The sequence below is a fragment of the Strix uralensis genome, chromosome 5 (genome assembly GCF_047716275.1).
Source record: "Strix uralensis isolate ZFMK-TIS-50842 chromosome 5, bStrUra1, whole genome shotgun sequence".
NCBI lineage: Eukaryota > Metazoa > Chordata > Aves > Strigiformes > Strigidae > Strix > Strix uralensis.
Genome location: NC_133976.1, coordinates 82044781 through 82068142, shown reverse-complemented (window position 1 = coordinate 82068142; position 23362 = coordinate 82044781). Strand labels below are relative to the sequence as shown.

The 23362-nt window shown below is 42.1% G+C and overlaps 1 protein-coding gene across 5 annotated transcripts in view; it reads right to left on the bottom strand.

Moving 5' to 3' along the window:
• Positions 1–22520, bottom strand: part of RIMKLB (ribosomal modification protein rimK like family member B) — a 49476-nt gene extending 26956 nt beyond the window's left edge. For 2 of the 5 annotated variants that reach the window (XM_074871977.1, XM_074871980.1), the window contains exons 1-3: positions 22317–22520; positions 20811–21323; positions 14350–14570 (exon numbers count right to left, since the gene is read on the bottom strand). In XM_074871977.1, the coding sequence (XP_074728078.1) occupies positions 14350–14524 (175 nt within the window). In that variant the 5' untranslated portion in view covers positions 14525–14570; positions 20811–21323; positions 22317–22520. Of the gene's footprint in view, positions 1–14349; positions 14571–20810; positions 21931–22316 lie in introns of those variants that run through there. The other 3 variants (XM_074871979.1, XM_074871978.1, XM_074871981.1) reach the window with 3 other exon arrangements.
• Positions 22521–23362: the final 842 nt, after the last annotated feature.

The window sequence follows — 23362 nt, the reverse complement described above, 5'->3', positions numbered from 1 at the left end:
CACTGGGAAACATCCTTTCTTTCTTTTGCACCATCAATATCATCAGACAAGTTTTAACAGTCATTAAAATAAAACAAAAACAAAGTTCTTCATGCTGGAAGTGGAAAGTGCCTCTACAGGTTTGACAGTTGGGGGTGGAACCACAGACTGATTCCCTGACCACAATGAAAATTGGAAAGAGATTTAAGAAGAAATTTAGTATATGGTAAAGGCAAATCCTGTCTAGAAAGCAAAGGAACGAAGGGGGAAAAAAAGTTGTGAAGCTTTTATTTTTAAGCTATAAACAAACAACTGAAAACAGGTCTTGCTCACCACCATTCCATTCTCCTGGTGGAAGCAGTCATCCAACAATATAGTTCTTCACAGAAAGATGCAGGTGCAGAAAGTTGTCGGGGCACAGAGGATAGTCCCCTTTAGGTCCTGAGTTGAGTTTGAATCTAGTTTTGTGGAACACGTAAGAGCTACTCCAAACCTTTAAAGAATTTTTAAGGTACAACTTGTCTCACTGGGAATAAGCACATGGACTGCAACCCAGGCGAAGGAGAGCTAAACCTTTATCTTAGGCTACAGGATATTCACAAATATCATCTGAGTCAGGGAAACAGGGACACAGAGTAACACTAGCAGGAGAATTTGATATGGGCTCTTCTGTTATTAATAAAAACTTTCTTCACTGAGAAGGAAAAGGCATGATATAGGAACGAAAGCCACCCCTCAACAACATGAAAAGGTAAGATTCGGATGGCTCTGTTTTCTGGAACAGTGAGCTAAAAGAAACATGTGGTTAGTGCAAGAAATCCTGCAACTCCTAAAAAATAATTTCAAGATAATAACAACTGATTGCCTCTACTATGGTAGGCTCAGTCAGGTTCACTAGTGCTCCCCCCTTCTTGCTTTATATTAAGAAAAAACTCAACTCAAAGCACAGCCTGGCCACAGAACTAAGAATGTAGCTCATCCTGTGGGTCTGCTCCTCACCCAGGAACAGAAGGTCTAATACTAATAATGTTGATATCCAAAAGTAATGTATTACTTTTATATATATATATATATGTTGATGTTCTTAACCATGAAAAACAGCCTGCAAGGCACCTCTCAAAATATGAAATACGAACACTGAAAGCAGTGCTGTCAAAAGAACCCAAACAAAAAGAATTCCAGGAATGGAATAAGCTATTTTCCAAAGCAGTTGAGAAGTACAATAACAATGGGGATAGGCCAATTTACATATTCATGAAACAAATATGAGGGAGAACAAGGCACAAGAGTAACACCTCTAGGTATTTAGACAGGTAAAATAATTCCTCAGTTTCACTGACTGGATACATATGTATCTTGAATGTAAATATATCCATGGACTACTATTCAGAGTATTGTCTTACCCCAGTAATTGGTTATCATTGCATCGCTCCTGTTTTTCCCTACATCTACGTTTCCCAAAGCCTGGCTAGTAAACAGTCCCTAAATGACTGCACATACATTATTTACAAAGAATGTGTGTATACAATATTACATTAAAAACCTACATTAAGAGAAAACTATTGAAGCCACAGTCAAGCACATAAAGGTTAGAAGCAGCCACAACTAAGGATCTGTCTATAGCACCCCACCCACATGCTGTCTTCAATTACACAAACATTATTTTTCCCCACAGCATTTATCTAATGTGCACAGGAGCTACAGCACTCAATAAGCAGCTACTTAGCACTGTATTTTCTTCTATATTGTTCAGTGTGTAGTCCATGGATTGGTGTACCAAAATCCTTGCTTGAAACACACCATTACTAATTTCTTCTTGAGGTTAATTTATTGTGCTTATCACAGTAACACCTTTGTGCTTCACAACCTTAATTTATTTTGTCAACACCACAAGAAACCGGTAAGTATTCTACTAATTTCCCATATGGGGAAGGGAAGCCCAGAGATAAGTGTTAAAGAAGGAATTCTAGACGCCACATTTGGGAGACCATGATTTCTCAGTTGCTGATGCTGCTGCACTGTGGATGCAAGTATGCAGCACTTTCACAAAGCTGATCCTAGTATCCAAAGTTTGGGCACTCAGAAAATGCAAAAACATGCAGTTAAAGGCAATTTCTGAACAGTCCCATTTAAATCACCAGACCAACATTTTTCTTCCAGCAGTGTTCTGCTTCAATTGTCACATATTCCTGTAACCACAAAGAAGGCACCCTACAAATTGTCCTCTCCTTTGCTATGCTACAGGTTACATTTCCAGAGCAGAACACCCTCTACTTTAAGGATGCTGATGAAAAAGAGGCATGTGATCAAGTAATTTAAAATGTAGTATCTGAAAAGAAGTATTGAACAAAGGAGTAAAAAATGCAAATTTGGGTTTGCCAATTTCTAATTTTTGGGTATTTTCTGTTGCTACTCATAATAGTATTTTATCTTCACATTTGCAGATAATCAAAAGCAAACTTCATCACTCAGCATCTAAATAACACATTCATGACACTGGTGGAATAGTGCACGAGGGTTAGAACAGTTTTATCTACCATAGAGACCTCTGACCCTTGAGCTGACAGCTGAGTGTCAGCAGCACTGCGTCCGCAGCCTCTACGTGGACCAGCACTTAAGGCAAATGGGCTCCGCTGCCATCAAATATTTGTGTAACCAACTGGCAGAGGAATGTTCCTCAGCAGGAGAGAAAATCTCTGGAAGGTTTGATTCCACTCCAGGTACTAGGAATCAGCAACTCCTGCGTGCAGCTTGATTTGCCCCACTTTCTCACTTCCCACCCACCCCCCACAGGATTCATCCCCCTCCATGTAAGACCTGTGCTTCCACTTCCTTTCTGTTCCACTGTCATTCTATTCTCCTTATTTTTCCAGTTAATTTCCAAACTACAGATTTCTCCTACTGACAAGTAGCTTCCTTGCCAGCAATTCTGAATACCACTCTAACCACTCAGTTTCCTGCCTTGCCTCCAGATTTGTTTTCCATTTGAGGCTCCTTGTTCAGTTTGCATCTCCTCTCAGGGAAGTTTCAACACACAACCCATGTTCCCACTGGTTTCCAGCTCCGAATTCCTTCCTGAGGGAAGCAATTTCTTATCTAGCAAGAGTTTCACTGCATTCACTTCCTCTTACCATTTCTTGTTGCAGCATGTTTGCAAAGCACACTGCCTTCACACCAGATTTTTCCCCATCGATACCAGAGGCCCCAGTCCCAAACCAATTTCACTCTTCTTGTCTCTGCTACATTTGAATGGAGTGATTTACTCCATTTGGGTCTTCGTATCACTGAGAAGAGGTATAACCAACACAAAAGAAAATCTCCGTTTAAAATTGTGCTCTCAGACCAAACTGTAGCCCATCCCACAGCAGACAAGGCCACAACACCGTAAGTCCTTTTTTTTGCATAATACAGGGGTATGTTTCAAATGTTTTAGCTGTGAAGTTTAAATAACCCTCTAAGATGCTTAACAGACTATTTTTTGAAAGGGTAATAATTTGGGACAAATGTATGTCTACTTTCACAGGTATAACAAGCAAATGCCACTTCAGCCAAATTGAGCTCCTGTTCCAAGTTAGTTCTTCCAAAAATACCCTGACAAATTTAGGGGAAAATAGAAAAACATACTCGTTTTTCCTTGAAGTGCCCTCCTTCAACTGAATCACTGGGCAGAAAATTTCCACAACTCCCTCAAAATATACATTTAAGACTTAAGGGGCGGGGACATATTAATAAGGAAGGACAAATTATAAGCAATAAAAATATAGTTTATAATGTAAAGTTTTGGTCCATTGTAATGTTAAGATACCCATCCACAATGTCAAAAAACACCTCATACAATGTTTCATCAGATACAGCTTAAGAACAGAATCAGTACTGAAACCCAAGATTTCCTTGCCCAAACTAAGCAAAGTAACAGTTTTGTACTAGGGTCACCTGCCTGGCCAACAGATGAAACCATGCTTTTGTTTTCACAGAATCATCTCAGTTGGGAAAGACCTTGAAGATCATCTAGTCCAACCATTAACCTCACACTGACCGTTCTCAACTCCACCAGATCCCTCAGCACTGGGTCAATCTGACTCTTCAACCCCTCCAGGGATGGGGACTCCACCACCTCCCTGGGCAGCCCATTCCAACACCCAACCACCCCTTCTGGAAAGAAATGTTTCCTAATATCCAGTCTAAACCTTCCCTGGTGCAGCTTGAGGCCATTCCCTCTTGTCCTATCGCTTGTTACTTGGTTAAAGAGACTCATCCCCAGCTCTCTGCAACCTCCTTTCAGGTAGTTGTAGAGGGCGATGAGGTCTCCCCTCAGCCTCCTCTTCTCCAGACTAAACAACCCCAGTTCCCTCAGCCGCTCCTCATACGACATGTGCTCCAGGACCCTGCACCAGCTTCGTTGCCCTGCTTTGTTTCAGACATAAGAGAGAAAGCAGGCAATACACTCTTCTTACTGGAAAGCAGGGAAGAAGGCATTACAAATTAGGACATCTCATCCATTTACCATCTTGAGTGCCTGAAATTATACTTTTAAATAAATCCTGACTTTTACAGGAAGTAAACATAATGTCAGTACATCAGCAGTTTCAGCAGTTAGGTCACCCATTCAGATGTCAAACCATAAAACGAGCAAATTAAGTTAGAAACACTGGTCTTAGTGCAAGCACCTAGCAATCTAATCACAGACATAAATCAAGTCTTCCACTTACTGTGGTGCCTTAGACAAATCTCTTAGCTTTCCTATATATTGTTTCTGCATTGGTAAACATGGCAAACCATTGCACTCATACTACAAGAATATTACTGAGGATTTAATCTGTGTTGCCAAAAAGCCCTAAAATTTTCAGATTAATATTATTTGGGGACTACTGAGTAAATAGTTATACAACTAAAAAAAGTCTGTGCTCTCAATCTCCAAAAAACTATCTACTACTGATAGATCAGACTCTTCTGTACTGAAACAACATATACATTTATATTCCATCATGATATATGGTACTCTCACTTCATAGAATACTGTTTGAACAGATGGTCCCAATATAGCAAAAACAAACTAACAAAAACACTAAAGGCCAAAATTCCCTTGAGTGCCAAATTTAATTTGTTCTAATCTATTTAAGTAACGTTTCTACCAAAAATTAAATCCTCAGATGATTCTCAATTGGGTGATCTAAGCAGCCTCAAGAGCTAATTGAAAAATGAAGTCAGTAATTTTTATTGGGGGTGAGGGAAAGCAAGAGAATCAATTCATTAATTCAAGACCTTCACAGTACTATTTGGAGCATAAAAAGAAACTTGGAAGAAGCAGCTTGACTTTTCACAGTAGGTTCACAAAGGGATTTTGGCACTTTTCACAGTAAGCATTTGGTGGTGGTGGAGGAAGACTTTTCCCTCATCATTCAAGGACAGTTACTTGTTACTTATTGACACACTCATTAGCTAGACAGTCATAAGTTGGTCTCTCTCTGTTCATATCAATCTGTTTTGTGTTACATAAAGCAAGTATCTACCAAGTCAAAGATGAAAATATTACATCTCTAAGGTCAGGGCATGAACCTGGAAAGAAACACACTTGCATTCCATCAGTTCCTCCATCTGTGACCAAAGTTGTAAGAGAAGTCTCTTACACCTAGGCAAATGCCCCAACCTCCAGATTCTATACGCTGCCAGTTCTTCTCTCCACATGATGAATCAATAAACGCCTGAGAAGGCTCAATGGAGATGGGCAAGGGCAATGTGCTTGTGAAGGTCTGGGAAGAATGTGGGAAGTGACTGACCACACTGGTGGCAAAGAAAGCCAACCTCAGACTATGACAAAGGGGACCAGAAGGTGGATGTTAAGGTAAAGGGTTGTAACAATTATGGGGACCAGCTGACTCTCAGTTGAGTGTATCAACTGGTTGTGTAAATGTTTGTCCAGGAGAGCAGCAAGAGCATGAATGTCTTCCTGAGGTAACTAGACCAGCACAGGGGAGCATATACAGGGCTCAGCCCAACCTAGAGTATAAAAACTGAATGACTACCCAAAAGAGCTGTGAAGAGAGCTATGGGCTTGAGCTGATTTAAAACCCCTTATGCCTTCCCAGCGACTGGGGATGCCCAGCGCTGTGGCAGTGAGTGTATTGGAGAGACCTGTAACGAGAATCACATTTGTATTGTGACCCAACAGCTCTATGTAACTTACTTATTTCTGTTCCTAAACTACTTCTCAAACAATAAATAGTTTTATATTTTGAACACCTAAAGGGAACACTTACACAATTTTTTACAAACACTCCCTCTTCTGTCCTTGCAAAAACTTAAATTAAAAGGAAATCCCCCACAGAAGTTCCACAGCATTGTACCAACACAACAAGACAACAGGCTAGATACCTAGAGGACACTTCCAAATCAAGTTCTTAGGACTCAAGGGAGGTATTTATTGATCTTCTAACTGCTATGTTTCCCTACCAGATCTAATTCTTCTTTAGACAGAAACCTCCAAGAAACAGGATTTGACAGCATGGATTTTGAGCATATTACTTCAGTGATGTTACATTACAACTATTACTGTAAACAAAGTCATTTACTGTGTCAGTGCAGCCCACCCCCTCCACAGCTAAAAAATCCAGGAGAGAACACTGGCATAATTGGAGTTTTTTACCTCACCCCTTGCCAAAATGGATCAAATCACTGGTCTGTCTCTTCCAATATCTGTTCTTCCACTATGCTAGTACTGGGCATGTTCAATTCTTCAATATTTCTACCTATATCACACAACATCATGTGTTTGAAACAGAGAGCTGTCTTCATGTTAAGCACACAGTGCAAGTATTCCACTGGATTAGTTTTTACTTTAGCTTAGAAAGGAGCACATTCCTCTCCCCTCTCTTTCTGGAGAATATATTCCTAGGGTTTGGAAGCCAAATTCTTCACTGGTACAATTTCACTGAAAGGGAAAAAAAAAAAATAAAAGAGAAGCATGCCTTCTCAGGAGAAAAAAAAACAATAAATTCCACGTTTTACTCACAGATGTGTTGAGATGAGCAATAAGCACTGCAAGACAGTCCCCAGTTCAATACTTGCACTATATGGAAGTACAGAGCAAGAATACCTTTCTGTATGATAGGAAAAGCCTTCTATTAGTTAAAGCAGTTAAGCAGTTAATTAGTGTAATTCTAGCAGGGTTTCTCTGACAACATAAGCAGAATACCTTTGTTTTCAGGTATTCTGCTTATATTGTCAGAGCACATATAACACATCCTGCTTACCAAAGCTTGCTTAAACTTTTGACAATTCCAAGGGCACTTTAAAACTCCGTATCACACTTTTAATCCTAAAATGGACTGGACCTTTAAACAGATATAGAAATCACTTAAGCTCTTCCATTCAAAGAGCAAGCATTAGAAGGACACCATCACATATTTTTGTGACATTGTAAGTGTTAATTATTTACAATATAAGGCAATAAAATATGACTGATAGTTTCATTAGTGACACCCCCCCCTTTTTTTTTGTTCTCCTTTTCATTCCAGTCTTTCCATGCAGCAAAGAGCAGATATAAAAGCTAACCATAATTCTTGAAACCAGTATTTCACTACATTTTACAGACAGAGTTTACAAAAATAAGAAAATAAAGGGTCTTGGTCCATGGCCACTGGCACTCCTAGATGTCTGTTATCAGTTAAAGCACAGGTCTGCACACTGGAAGACCCATCTCAACACTGAACAAAGTTCAGCAGTACCAGTCTCTTCAGTCTCTGAGGATCAATCAGCTGCCCATCATTCACAAATGGATAACAACTACACTTGGAGAAAAGGTGGAGAAAACCAAAGCTACTGTCATTGTTTAAAGAACAGGTAAGAGAATACTTCTCTGATCACAAACCTAGTAAACCAAGCATAGCTGTCAGTTTCTTAAGTTTTTCACATCAATATTTGTGGTATCTCCTAATCTCTCACATCCCAACACACACACTTTGCCCTCCTGATTTAAGTGCTGCAGCACACCACTGTTGTGCAGTCACATTGTTACCTGCCTCCGAGGACTGATGCAGCATCAAAAAGCACCCTCTACCACGGAGAGGCTAATTTGGTTTAAAACTATACCAAGTATGCAGACCTGGTTCACCACGCAACTGCTCAGACACAGAATAATTTTGAGAAGATCAAATTCATTGTTAGCCTTTGTTATTTAGCATCAGCTTGAGATAACAGGCAGTCATTAATGTAAGAATAGCAATCTCTGATAGTAAGGAAGAAAACTGCAAGGACACCCAGGGTCACAGAGTATAAATCCTTTATTCCTATGTGCATCACAGGGAAAGTTGTGTTTGGTGTCACAGTTCTGAAAGAAAACAATTCTTCCTAAAACATGTGACAGCTGTTGAAATGTACTGTTATTAAAATATGTTTCTACGATAACAAAACAAATGTTTGATTGCTGTTTTTTCTACTAGAGACTTTATTTGTCTGAAGCATCTAATGTTGGGTTGGTCACATAGTCACCCACCCCTAAACACAGCCAGCATTCCAAAATCCCCTCTATAAAGTTCGTAACTGCCTACTAGTAACTCTTACAGCTCAGGAAGGTCTAACATCAGACTGGCATGTGATCAGCTTCCACAGTGAAAGAACATCCCAGTTTCCAGTGGATCTGAGCCCAGCACTTTCAACATCACAGAATTCACTTCATGTCTTACCACTTTCCAGTCCTTTGCACACAACGCAGTTTCTTTTCCAGCTCTCAGTACTGAGTTACAAACCAATTTCCCAACTCCGCAGAGGAAGCAATGGTTGCTCTGACTGTTGTTAGTAGCAGGAAACAGGCCAACTCTGCAGTGCTCAACAAGGCACCTTGCCAAGGCCACTTGCCTCTGCTCCATCACTCCCAGAGCCACTGCTGCACACTGCAGGACACGCTATTACAGGAAGGTGAACTGCTGGACTAACAAATGCCAGGGGACTGCCGAAACAGCAGGAAAAGGTGATTATGCTCCCTACTGTGTGATAGAAGGCAGTCTTTAGGTGACTTAAAGATGATTAAAAAATATTAAAGTTTTGGTATTTTGATATTGCAACTGTTCTGTAGATGTAAAAGCCCTCTCTTATCATGGATCTAGCTGACAAAGTGCTTTTCTTACCATTACACTGAAAACGCAGGAATTTTCTATCCAACCTAACCCTTTCTTCCCCAGCTTTCTATACTTTACAGAAATTTCTCAACTGTCCAAATTCCTCCATGTTTATTTCCAATGCTATCTACCCCAGTGTGAGGAAGAAAAAAAAAAATCAAGTATCACAGCTATTTCTTACTAGTTCAGACCAAATTAGAAATGAAGGACAGATCGTATGAAACAAAATCAGATTTTACGAGATTAAAGACTTAAACCAAATAGTGACTAATATTGCAAATTTCAGGTCCACACAGGAAACCCTGATGCCTAAACTAGCACACAAGCAATCTTTAACAAGTTAAAAGAATCTATCTTCTAAATACTTCCTCTGCAGAACAAATGAAGAGATAGGTTCCTACAGGTCATCCAACTTAAGAAAAAACAGCTGACCATGCGCAAAATATTGTTGTTTAAGAACAGATTACTATTATGTCCTTTTTATCCCTTACCTAGGCTGATCACTGGCTTTTACATTCCCAAAGGAAAAGTCAAGAAAGTCTTGGGAAAAGTTCACCTTTGTTTTATGCTTTAGGACACTCCAATTCCACTCACTGCAGCATCTCTAGTAGTTGAAGGTTCATGAAAGCAACTATTTTTCTTCACAGGACAGTATCAGAAAACACAGAGATTCCAAAAACCTACAGTAAAGGAATTGCTAAGTTGCTGGCTCAGTGTTCTCCAACTTCTGCTATTCTGGTAGCAAAGAATTTGAATGAAGATAATCTTGCATATAACTTTAACAAAGGAAGGATCAAAATTTCCCTAGCGTATTCTTCACCAACAAGCAGTTTTTGAACTGTGTTTCCCTACAGGTCTGGTGTGTAGTCTGTGGGGATGGTTACTGCTAAGTCCTAGACATGGGTGAGAAGAAAAGGAGTGCTCTGTTTAGAAAGAGGAGACAACCAATGAATTACCTTTTGCCTTCTGTCCACTAGGTCTCATACCATGCTTATGCTTCCTCCACCTATACCCACATCCCACCCCCCACACTCCTGCTCACAAGCTTTCATTTGTCTGGTTTCAAATTCCCCAAGCCCATTATATCACTGCACTAGCAAACTTAGATAAATAGTTTAAAATTACATGTTTTAACAGGACTCACTGTTTAAGACTTCAGATGTGCATCTGAAAACATCATGCAGAGTTTTGTTAAATTACCTGCTATATATTTCAAATGAATATAGGACTTGCCAAACTAAATTAGGCAACTAGCCATTTCATTTCATAACCCAGTGCTTTCCTTACAGCAGTAAATACCAGATTCTTCAAAGAAACAGCCACACAAAAAAATCCTAAAGCTGACACTATCAAGCATCCCAACCATAAGAGAATTCCTGTTTTAAAATATGCCTTGAAGCTACAACTAAATCAACATAAATAGGAGACATACCCTAAAAGAGCAACCTCATTCTCCCCTGCTCTCCTGTACCAGAGCTGGCAAATGTGTGACCACAAAGTGGGTTGATGCAGAACGCTACTCCAACAGAAAATCGTTAATTATTTGGGTGGAGTTAGCGTTCCATTGGATTAGCCAACTCAACTCACACAAATGCCAGATCCTGCATACAAGCAGAGAATTTGGTTAACCTTTTTTTGAATTAGATTAGTGTGATAGCAAGCCAAGAGAGACATGAAGTCCTTGTACAAGGCAAGCAGCAACAGCAAGGCTGGAAAGGGACAAGAGGAACACGGCTGCTCCATTCCACAGTAGATCACACTAGACTGGTTTAGCTCCAAGAATTTAGCTCTTAAGAAACTTAGGCTACAGTCACACCATAGTCTGAGCCAGTTTAAATCAGAACAGCTGCAATATTACCCTCTGCTTTTTTCCACACATGCATTTCTGTCCATTCCTGAGCACCAATGTTGTGCATGTCTGATTCAGTAACCATTTCAGCCCACCAAAGAAGCTCAAAAATATTCCCTGATCTATGCAGTTGGACTTTTCCACCTATTTTAACTCAGCTTTTGCCTTAGAGATCTACAGAGTACTACTGCCAACGTGCAAAGGAAACAGGAATGCACGGCTCGGGTAAGCAGGCACTTATTTAAGTAAGGCATAAACCATACTTATTTTCAAAAACTATGTGTTGAACTTAAACAACTTCCAAAACAGTTTAAACACAAATCAGGTTAAGAGTTTCCTTCTAAACTTAAAGGAAAAGCTTTCATTCTACATCTCTTAACTTGCATTTACAATCATTTTTGGACTCACACTGCGTTGAGGCACCTAATGTGGATCTTGAGCTGCATGTAGTTTATCGTGTGGCCAGTAATGCTAGGGCGGGGAGGGGTGCTTGGGATGCTGGGTCATCTCAAGTTCCAGCTGCAGAAGAAAAGTCACCAGAGGGAACTGCTGGGGCCACACTGTTGGCTTGCCTGGGAATCCAGTCACGTTTCCCATCCAGCCCTGCAGTACAGCAGAGTAATGCCCCTAAGAGTCACTACTGCTGAGTCCACGGAGTGCAACAACCCTACCTCTCCCTCTCCCTTTGGCCATGACAGGTATGAAGCAAATCTTAATATTCTCTGACATGCACAGATTTTGTAAGAGTCTCAGCATCACAGAAGTTTTCCACATCTGCTCTGGGCTCCAGTGATATTTTCAATGTGCTCTACTGTCCAGGTACACACCACATAATTGGTGGAAGTACCAAAATCGAAAATGGGCCCATGTCCCATTGTTCTGCTCAACTTTCCTAAGTTTAAAAGTGTCTTTTCCACTCTACCTCTGTGAGGTAAATTAATTTCAAGCTTTTTTAACATCTTATGCCTAATTTTTGGTCTCGGAAGTCTTCAGCCATGCTCCTCACAGTCAGCAAAGTTAAGCATCACTGATTATATATGTGGCATTTCTGTAGGTGATATGAAGTTTTAAATAGCACCCTGTAATTTCCAACTTGTCTTTGTAAAGTTAACATTCTTTTAACCATTTACTTACGAAACTGTCTAGGCTTTAAAGGAGACAAAAAAGGTCTAATCACAAGTGTGATTATGTGAAAACCTAACTATTACTTCCTCTGATACCATGTATTACCGTCACAGTTTGAGCCCTGTATTGCTAAGCTTTCAACACAAGTAACAGGAGAACTGGAAGCAAAAGCAGGTTATTATCCACATTCTCTTCATCAACTCCTCTATGTTATACAAAATTTTGCTCAACCTGGACCCCTCACACAACAGTAGATAACAGAAAGGGTACAGAATGCATTACCTCCTGGAATTTGTTCCAGGACACCTTTTCCTAGGCCAACTGAGGACTTTAACAAAAAAAATGGAACAAAACTTTTGCTTGTGTCCTCCACCAGAAATCTGTATCAAAATAGGGGAAACCACTAGGAAAAAGAAAACTGGAAAATTAAGAGGGAAGATTTTGCATCTTTCTCCAAGAGAAAGAGTTGTTTGATGTAAGACAACTCTCTCACACACACACACCCCCCTCCAAAAGGAAAAAAAAATAAAATTAAAAAAAAAATCACAATTAGGCAGTCCAGATTATTTATAAGGAAATGTCTATCTGCAATCTTTCAGCATTTTTACTTCACTCCTTTTCAAAAGGTCAGTTATTTACATAGTTTTGAATGAACACTTTGTATGAAAATTATTTCTTTTTTTTTGCATTCTTTCTAGTCATTTCCTTAATTTTTCTCATTCTTCTCCCACACATTCCTCAGTATTAGTTTTCCAACTTGCATACTTTATCTTTTCTTCTTGCAACAGATGCAGCATTAGGAGACATTAAATGGAAGAGAGCAGAAAGGCCACAATTCATGCTTGCCATATTTAACTCCCTAAAAACAGGCAGAAGACAGGAAAGAAGAAAACATCACCAAGAAATAAAAACAATGCTGAAATGCTGAAGGGCCAATTATGCATCTTAGAGGCTGCAGCCGCAGTCCAGGACGGCTGCCTTTGCAGAACACGCTGTCCGAAGGACAGCATGGTCAGAGCAGTAAGATGTTCAGACTTTCTGACAAGTTGCCGTGATTTGAAGACATCCTACAGAATTTCTCTGATAAAAATCATAGACACCTCAGAATAAAGACAAAAATATGTAAATAAAAGTTTAGTAAAAGCAGAATCAAAAATTCTGTTTTCCCGTGCATTTGTTTTGTGCTTGATTTATGCTATAGTAAGGTACAAATTCTGACCAAAGTTCTTCCCCAGAGTCAGTTTTCAGATTTCCCTCCTATAGAGATTCCCCCATAAGGAACAAGGTATAAGATCACATGGCAGCCTCTTTTTCAGGGCTGAGGATACTTTTATATTCTCTTCTCACACAGAAATATTCTAAAACAACTTTCAGAAATGTAATTCTTCCCTGGATATCCAGTGATTTCTTTTTTTGACTGATATATGGGGAAGAGAAACAGAAGAGGTAAAGGTACAAAACAACACTGCAGACTCCTTCCTTTAGGAAATTCAAACTAAAAAGTTGAAAAAAAAATTATAATAGTGTTACACAGCTTGACATTGGTGGTATTAACATTCTTCCTATAATACAAGCTTACTATCTACAGAATACTTTTACTTAACATTTCTAACACACCTTAACGTCCTGCTTTTCCTTTTTAATTGCCACAGAAAAAAAAAAGCTAATAGGAAAACAGAACAAAAATCTTACAGTTTAGTTTAAAACACTGCAAGCTGTAGTAATAGTTCAAGTTATTCTGACACACATACTTTGCTTTTCAGTCCCGTTCTTTTTTGGCATATACATAACTACATATCCATACAGCAACATGTTTTAGTTATGTCACATTATTACCTCTAGCTCCATGACAATTTGTATGGTCCAAATTCCTGAAAATTCCTTTTAGTTTACTTAAAATGTGTTGGCTATCTTGGAGTCAGAACACAAACAGAAGAAAAAAGTCCCCCTGAAACTCTTAAATGTGACCCATAAACTTCAAGTACCTATGCAAAAATTAAACTCTAATTTCTTAATTCAGAGGTCCTATAGTCTTTACACCCGCCTTTCTGTTCTACAGGGAAGGCAAAGATAGTTCTAATACGAATTAGCAAAGTTAGTATTTATCGTGATAATCAAATATAATTGTTAAAGAATGTGTTATCATGTTACATCTACATTATTTAGATGATGTATGGTTGTCTGGCACACATAGAATTCATTATTTAAGAGTACAGATGCTCCATTTTACAATCTTTTTCCAAGTACCCTTTCAGCACATTCCCAGGCTTAGCTCATTCTCACCAAGGTTTCCATCCTCAATGGTCAGCACCACTTCATCCATCACCAAGGCCCGGAAATCTAGCTCCTCTTCACAGCACTTGGCCTTCAGTGCTCTCAGGATCTCCTGCTGGGGGTAATCTTCTCTGATGCGACGGTCTGTTAAGAACCACAGCCTGGGAGCAACTGAACTGCACATCTTGGGCTTGTCTCGCAACCTTCAAGGTTTCCTTTCAATGGAACTTCTAGATGGTGGAGAAGATGAGACTCTGTTAGAGTACATAGGCTCCTATCTTCATGTTCCCCACCGTACCAAGTCTACTCCCTTTGCACAAGTCAGTCCTTTCCAATGGAGTGCAACTTCCAAGTGGGAAAAAAATGTCTACGCCTAATCTGCAACAGAAGTAACAACAACAGAAATAAATCCATTTACATTCAATGGAATGTAAATGTGAAAAATCAGGTCTTGGTCCTCATCCTAGTTTCATTCACAAGAAGTACACACTTGACATAACTACTGGTAATGGTAGTAGCATCCCCCTTTCTTGACAGTACTTAAGAGGCAGGCTGAGGACTGAAAACATTTTGCACGGCCATCCCTGCAGGCCAGAATTTCAACATCATGATTGAGATAATTCCTTACAATCGAAAATAACTCAGACCCTCTCATAGGTACTGCTAAAACACCGGTGACAGACTTGATGCATCCCTTTCCACCATATATGGAACACAACAGAGTGCGCCAAATTCTTTATCTTAAAAAAGCAGTCCAGAAGAAAGCAAGAAATCCATTAAAACAGAACTTTTCACATAAGTATTTCAAGACTGATTTGCTCTTACAAATACTTCACACCTACTGTGAAATATATTTAGTATTGTCAAGAACATATTAATGGAAAAACCAATGGAACGAGAAACAGTCACAAAAGGTTAAGAATACCAAACACTAGTACATACAACCTAAAGCAAAACCAAGGTTTGAATCTCAGTGCTAGCCCTTTCTTGCACCACATTTAGAAAAAGAAAAAAAAAAAATCACTTTTACACATAAACAACACTAATGAATTGAGCACCAAAACCAGAAAAAAATGTTTCAAAACAAAGAATTTCAATGTTTAGAAGTCATAACAGCAAGGTACTGCTCCATTTGCTTTGAATACAGAGGACTTGGGACTATTTTTGACTATATACTAAAATATTTTAAAAGCTGTGAAACAATTACAGGTACGTTAAGGCACTACTCATTTACACTCAAGAAAAACAAGCAGCAGCATGGTGTAGGGAAAAAGAATTCTGGAGAAAAACAGAGCTGTTTTCTGTGACACATTTTAAACTTTCTTATTAAAATAAAGAGGTAGAAACCGTTGTTTTCACCAATATAGCTTACATGAGTTTCAAACAGAATTGAACTCTGGGATAGAAACAGGACTTTTGCCTGGTAGTCCTAATGACACGACCTGGTGTCAGCAGAAAATGTAAATGCAGAAAGGCCATATGTATACAACTGCTTTCATTTAATATTACAAAGAATTTTAGTTTCTGCAGTAGGTTTTGGGACAAACGGATTGAACAAGCATAAGAAAAAAACTGATTTTTTTTTTAATTAAAAAACAAGGTTTTTTCTACTAGTACAGCTTTTTCTTAACAAGACGATAAAACTTTAAGTGGCCATTTTTATTCCTAGTACTGAGAACCATAATGACAAGCAAAGACACTGACTTTTTTTCCCCCCGTTGCTTTGGCAAATGAAGAGCAACAATAAAGCCAAGGATTAAATTCCTTCATACTAACAGACTGAAAGAAAGCAAAAGCCAGGGAAAGGCAATCACAGATGCAGACCAGCCCTTGAGAGCAGTCAAGATGCTCAAGGTAAAGCAGGAAAAAGAGTGTTTGCTCCCTGCAGGAAAATGGGTATGGGAGGTTGTAAAGAATATCTTTTGATGCCTCAAAGAAGCTCTTTTTTCTTCAGAGCAGCTGAAAGTGAAAAGGGCAAGATGAGGCTTGGGCTTGCAATGGCTGACAACTGTCAGATCCTGACCCACTTTTGGCTCTCTCAGAAATGGATTTATCTACATGATAGTTTACAGAAAACTTCCTGGGACAACCTCCTCAGCTAAGAATTGGGACAAGCTATATTTTTCAGAAATGGCACTGCTTCAGCACAGTTCAGAAAGCTTTTCTTGTCCATTTACCTTTATTTCTATTTGCACAAATGTCTGGGGAGACCTAACAGCCCCACCTACCGCCTCTCTTGTGAAAAGCAGCTCTACCAAAAAGCGAGCCTATCTCATTTTAAAAAACACCTATGGAACATCGAGTACATTAAACAATACACTAATTAAAAAAAAAAAAAAAGCAGCCATTAATTTTCATCCTGTTTGGGTATTTTGGTGGGGTTTTTCTCGTTTTCTTTTTTTGGGGTTTGGGTTCCCCCCCCTCAGTACTGGTTCTAACACTGGTACAAAGAAACGAGTATTTTCTCTCCGGCAGCCTTCTCCCCATTTTTGCTTGCTACTAACCCTTGATTTCTTTGCCAAGAGGGATCTGCTCCCATTTTTCTCAAATCTCTTTTCTACATGGCCCCACCTCCAACCCCTTAAATCTGCAGAGGCTGTGCCATCATCTCTCCCCAACTGCCATTTCAGCACTTTTCTTTCTTAAAATCAGCAAAGGGTTGAAGAAGAAAGAAAAAAAGGTATATATCCTTTTCTTTCCTCCATCTTTCTTCTATTTTTGAAAGGAGCTACAGCACCACCAAGAAGACCCATCCAGATATCTCAATTAGCACATTAAACTAGCCGGCATATCAGAATGCCTTGCGTATGGGTATTAATACTGTGTTTCATTTCCTCTAAATCCTTAAAGTTTTATAAATATATATACATAGGCTCACATCTCATCACGAGGCAGGCAGGTAACAACCTCAAGTCTGGAGGTAAAAATTAAGAAACTCACTTTAGATCAAGCTACAAGCCAGCAGCAGAGGCAAAAACTAGTAATCCTAACTATCAGTTCCTTGACCTCCAAGCCAATACCACATTTTTTTTCCAGGTGGAGAAATATCCTTTTCACACTAACATTCTGCTCCTAAAAACAGAATCTACTTATCAGTTTCAGCCTCTCCTTATAATCTCTATTTTGATTGTGTAAGAAGTCTCACAGAACACAAAACCTGCAATTTACCCCATTAACCCAAACATCTTAACAATCCCTCCCACATCCTCAAGAAAATGGTCTGTAGGAGGAAAGCTTGCCTTGCAGTCAGATGCACAAGAGCCTTAAGCTCTCAAGTTGGATACAATTTCTAGAAGTATTCCCTGAAAACCAACTCCACCCATTTCAATCTAAAAGACAATGCTGGGTGTGCATGGAATACTTCCTAATCCACGAGAGCATCTATTGCGAAATAAGTATAGTATATATAAGGGAAAAAGCAGATGTTTAAATGTCTTCAAGATGACCAGCTGAAATGCAGTTTTCACTCAAAGCTACCGTGGTCAATGTAAGTACAATCTTTCAATAACTATTTAACAGATTTATGAAATGAAAAGGAAAAAATCATCATAAACTTGACTGCATAAAACAGACTGGGAGAGGTAAGAGGGTGGCATCAAAGTTCTATGATAAAAATCAAACCATGTCACACCAGCCAAGCAGACACTGCTGCATCTGCTTCAGAAAGACGCTGTGTGGAACAGATCCTTAGCAATTTATAGAGGGAACGGAACGTTCACCTCAACTTTGAGCTGTGGCATCCCTGTACTGCTTAAGCTAGGCTTTATTCTGGCATTCACACGGCAGCTTCCTCCCCATCACATGCAACGGTATTTCCTCCTGCATTCCTTGAATCTGCAATACACCTTCAGTAGCTCTTCTGACAAAAGCATTCACTGGGCTACTTTTCTGCTTTACATCATATGCGAATATGTTTTATTAACGTAACAGGGAATTCAGCCAATCAAATCATCTGTCTAGAGAGATCGGGAAACCTTCTCTGAAGACCGCTCTTTCTCCCCTGAAGGGCTCTTCTCTTCACAGAGAGAGCCTTAAAGACCTGCCTCCACATCTCCATCGTCCACTTACTCCTTGTCCTGTCTTGAACACCCAAAAACAGGAGAAAAACAGACTAGTCTCTTTTTTTTTTTTCATCGTGATGTATTTTTCCCTAAGCTGAAACAAGAAACCAGCTATTACGAGATACTAATTCATTTACGTATTATTGATAAATGTGTAACATAAAAGCTATCTAGTACGCAAGAAGATCATTCCATATACCTTCTATTCAGAAAGCAACTACTTAATGTCTTTGTAAATTACAAAGACTAGGTTGTTTCTTCCCTATGGGAATGACAAATGGAATCCCAGATGATTTGTAGCATTAGGAATCAATGGGATCTAGCTATCTCAGCTGCTCGACTTGTGATCTGATGTTGTAGCACACTCCCACTGACTGTAGTGCGATCTGGGAAACAAGTTAATGGACAATTATTACCATCAGCCCCTCCCAGAATCAGCTCTTTTTTAGACCTTGGCTCAGACTCGGCCTCAGTTACAGCAGCTAACACAACTCCACAGATTTCAGCAGTTAACAGAGAGGTAAAACCTAATCGTACTTTTAGCATACCTCTAGACATGTTTCATCCCTACAGGTTAGATAATAATAAAAATCTCACAGAAGTGAGCAGGAAAGAGCAAGGAGACTGGCAGCCATGACTGCCATGGGAAATGGAAAACTAGGAAAAATATAGCTCCAAGCACTCACCTCAGTGTGAGTAACAGTGCACCTTCACATTTATCATTAATGCATATCCCTTAATTCTTGTTTCCAGAACAATGTTTGTTATTCACGTTGGAAACGGTATTTTGCTTTCCTTTTTATCGTAAATTAGCTAAGGCTTGAAACTGACTACACACTTCCAGCAAACCAATTGTCTCTACCATTACAGCAGTTTCTAGAATGCTATTTTGGAGGACACACCTCAAGACACTGAAGACCTAAGAACAGTTGCCGGATGCTCATAAGTTATCTCCTGCTGGAGATACCTCCAGGCAGATCTGAATTAGAAAGTCAATCTTAGGTAGCAGACCGGTTAAACAGCTAACGAAGGGTCATCCAGCGTTATGACCTGGCATATGATCCATCATATGCTGTCATGCAAGTCTCTGTCTCATCTGAATGAGAAGAGAGCACTATTTGGAACAGCCCAGAAATACATCTTTCTGTATCACAGGGAGAGTGGGTCTGAAAACAGTTCACAGCTGTTTCAAGTATAAAGCACAAATAATTTTTTTCCACACAAAGATACCAGAATGATGCTCATCTAAAGAAAATCTTAAGGAAATATGTATGGATGATTAATATAACCCATGGCGATATATACAGAGATAAAAACTGACATCTTGAACCACTTGTTAAAATTGCTTTAGAAAAAATAAATCCAAGGTAAACCAACTCATTCCTGACACTGCTGCTTCATGGTGATGCTTAAGGACAACCTCAAGAAAAATTCCTCTCTTACCTACCAGAGACTAGTTTTCCTACGACTGTCACGTAACTGTTTGAGAATCTTTGGAAAGAACACATTTTTAAAAATTGAAGAATCTGAAAAATTAAAATATTTCTTTAAATGCATTTTATATGATATATTGAGCAGCTGCAGCGCAATCTGTCCAGTGCTGCTGCATTATCATCCGCCCTCTACACATGCATCACAGAATTTAAAGTCACTGCAGGCAGGTGAACCCCAAGCACACCTCTCTGAAAGCCTCTCACGGTATTCACCTCCTTCTGCCTGTGAGATTTGTAGACTGCAACACTCAAAGGATATGGGAATACATTAATCGTTCCCATTCATTCCCAGTACAACCCCCCACCCCCGCAGACGGGCAAGTGCACTCCCTGCGATGGCTTTCAACTGTCGGTCCCCACCTTTGCACTGAGTGATGTTAAAGACGCTAGCAGCAATCCTTCCAGGCACAATTGCCTCTAAAAGGCTGACATCCACACCGCTCCCCCCTCCCCCGTCTTTCCTCCGCTGTTTTCAGGCTTGCAAGTAGGTGGTAACATTCCTCATTCACACACCCCAGTTCCCGATCTCCAGTGAACAATCCATTCTCTTCCCTCCCTGCAACACCAGCCCCATACTGGTCAGCAGCAGCTATCTTCCCACTCTGGCCTTCGTCTTTTTTTCCTACAACAGGCTTTTTCACCCCCAGCCTGTGTGTGCACGCACGCCCGTGCAAACAGAACACCCCTTTCCTCCCACACCAGCCGCTTTTCTGAAGAGAGGTCCTTGCACCTCTGCCCAGGTCCCCCCGCAGCGTGGTCCCACACCCCCCTCTCCCCCCCATCCGTGTGTACACAGCCAGTTTTCCCTCCTCCCTTCCCCCACCCCACTGTCTCCGTGCGTGCCTCTCCCAGCGCCTGGCGTGGGGGAAGGGAAACATGCACTGGATGAATGAATGAATGGGCTGAAGGGACTTACCAGAAATTTGGGGAGGAAGGAGTGGAAGACGAAAAAGACACCAAAGATGGGTGCTTCCTTCAGCTTGCCAAGTGCTGCTTCAGTTCTGGCTCCCTTAACGAGGTCACGTGTCTCGCTAGGTACCCCTTTTCCTGGATTCTCTACTAACCAAAAAGGGTGGCAAGGAAGTCTTCTGGATGCCTCTATGCTCTGCGCTCCAAAGGAGGGAAGGGTACTACTGAAGCTCCCAAAGCAAGCAAGGGATGATGGTGAGGATAACGTTCTCCTGGTCCTATAACGGGCAATGTCTAGCGGATGCCTCAGGGACCAAGGTAGATTTCTGAGGGGGGAAAGGGGGAGTAAATGACTGTTAAAATAATTCCCAAATTGTCCTCCCCTACGGGGGAGGAGGGATGGGAAGGAGGAAAAAGAGTACTGGTGAAGAGCTGTAGCTTTCTATGTAAAATAGGCTCAATCCTCGTGTCTCTACTTCCTCAGAACTAAACCCCTAAATGACTCTGAAGTCACCAAGACCTAGGGAGAAAAAAAGGAGAAACATCCCTATTAGCCATAAACAAACATATAAAGGTATCTAATAAACTAAATCCCAACAGAAGAAAAGGAACTGTGCAAGACAGTAAGTAAAGTCAAAAGAAAAAAAAGGGGTAAACACCGTTAGGGGAAATGTGCAACCTTAAATAATTTACAGGAATCTACTACCACTGAAACCCATTTTAAGGGGTGAAAAAAAAAACCCAAACAGATTAACCAGTTTGTTCCTTTAACGAACAATGTGCATCCAAATGAAAGCTAAATCTGTATCTACACGTGAACATAGGAAGAAACTGAGTTTTAAAACCTACAAAAACTATTCCTATTTATTTGTGCGAGTCTTTAAACCCCTCCCCCGGAATAACATTTAGAATTCAGATGAGGAGACTGAAGAAAAGTATGTTTCAGGTCAGAGGTATATATCGCTATGCATTAGACCCCACTCTGCCACAGAAAATAAACAGCCGTTTATAAACGGTGACCAAAAAAGCCCCAAAATAACATGTCTAGAGGGTGCCTGCTTAGATGATGGAGTTAAAACAGTCGCACACTTTGAAAACGGAGCCCCTGGTAGAGCCCAGGCAGTGAAGTCACCAATTAGCTCTTTAAACATCAGAAAACAAAAGAGGAGAAACCTAATTGAAAGATTTCCTTGTGGAAGACTCAACGGCAGGCACACACCCCCCTACATCACGTGAGAAACTGCCCCCCACAAGCGCAGATTTTTCACACACACGCGCACGGGAGCGGTTCCCCCCCCCGCCCCGTTTCTCAGCGGCTGCCTGCACCCACGAACGCCTGTGACCACGCCGGCGCCGCGCAAGCAAGGCGGGAGGCAACGGGAGCGCGACCCGGCCGCGGAACCCGCCGGTGCGAGGCGACCGCCGCCCGGCAGAAGCGGCGCGGAGCCTCCCCAGTCCCCCCGTCCGCCCACACACACACCCCCGCCACCGAGCGGCCGCGGCCGCCACCCACCTGGGCGCCCCGGCTGGCCGGCCCGCGCGGGCGCGGCGGGAAGGCGCCGGCAGCTCGGGGACGCACAATCACCATGGGCGCAGCGCGGCGGCGGGGCGGGACGGCTGAGGGGACGGTCCCAACCCCCCGCCTCTCCTCCTTCCACCCTCCTCCTCCTCCTCCTCCTCCCTGGGCACGGCGGACCCCACCCCCGGGCTCGCACCCGCTCAGCCCGACATCTCACCCGCCCCCGGGCACCGCCGAGCCTGAGGGGACCCGCGGGGGGTCCGCGCGCCCCGACGGCGCCCCCCCCCCGCACACACACACACAGACACACAGAGCCCCCTCCCCGCCCCTCCGGCACCGGGCCTAGGAAGGGAAGCCGCGGGGCGATGAAAGCTCCGGGGAGACTCGCCCCTTCCTCCCCGCCGGCGGCGCGGTCCTAAAGGGGAGCGGGCGACGCGACACGACACGACACGACACGACGCTCCGCTCAGCCCCGTCCGCCACCGCCGCCTCCTCCTCCTCCTCCTCGGTGTCCTCCTCCCCGCGGCTGAGCGAGGAGGCCGGCTGTTCCCTGCACGGAGACCCCCGCCCCCCGCCGCCGCCTCCCGTGCTCGCTCCCGCCGCCTGACTGACGCGGCGGCGGTAACGGCGCCTGGCACCCCGCGCGCCGCCGCCCCGGGGCGCGAAGGCGGCCGAACCGAACCGAACCGAATCGAACCAAACCAAACCGAACCGAATTGAACCGAATAGAACCGAACCGAACCGAACCGAATCGAATCAAATCGAATTGAACCGAAGCGCAGCGCTGCCCGGTCCCCCGCGCCAGGCCGTGGCACCACCCGCACCCTACAGGCCGCCCCTAAAGGCCGAGACCCCCTGCGCGCTCCCGCCCTCCTCTGCCTGCCCCCGGGAGGGGTCGGGTCCAGGCCCCCCACCCCATCGGGGCGACCCCGGCCTGACCCCGGCCTCAGACCCGAGGTGGCTGCGAGCGTGGCGGCAGCAGGGCCCTGGCATGCCCACCCAGCTGCTCCTGCGGCCCTGCCGGGCTCTGCAGGGGCCTG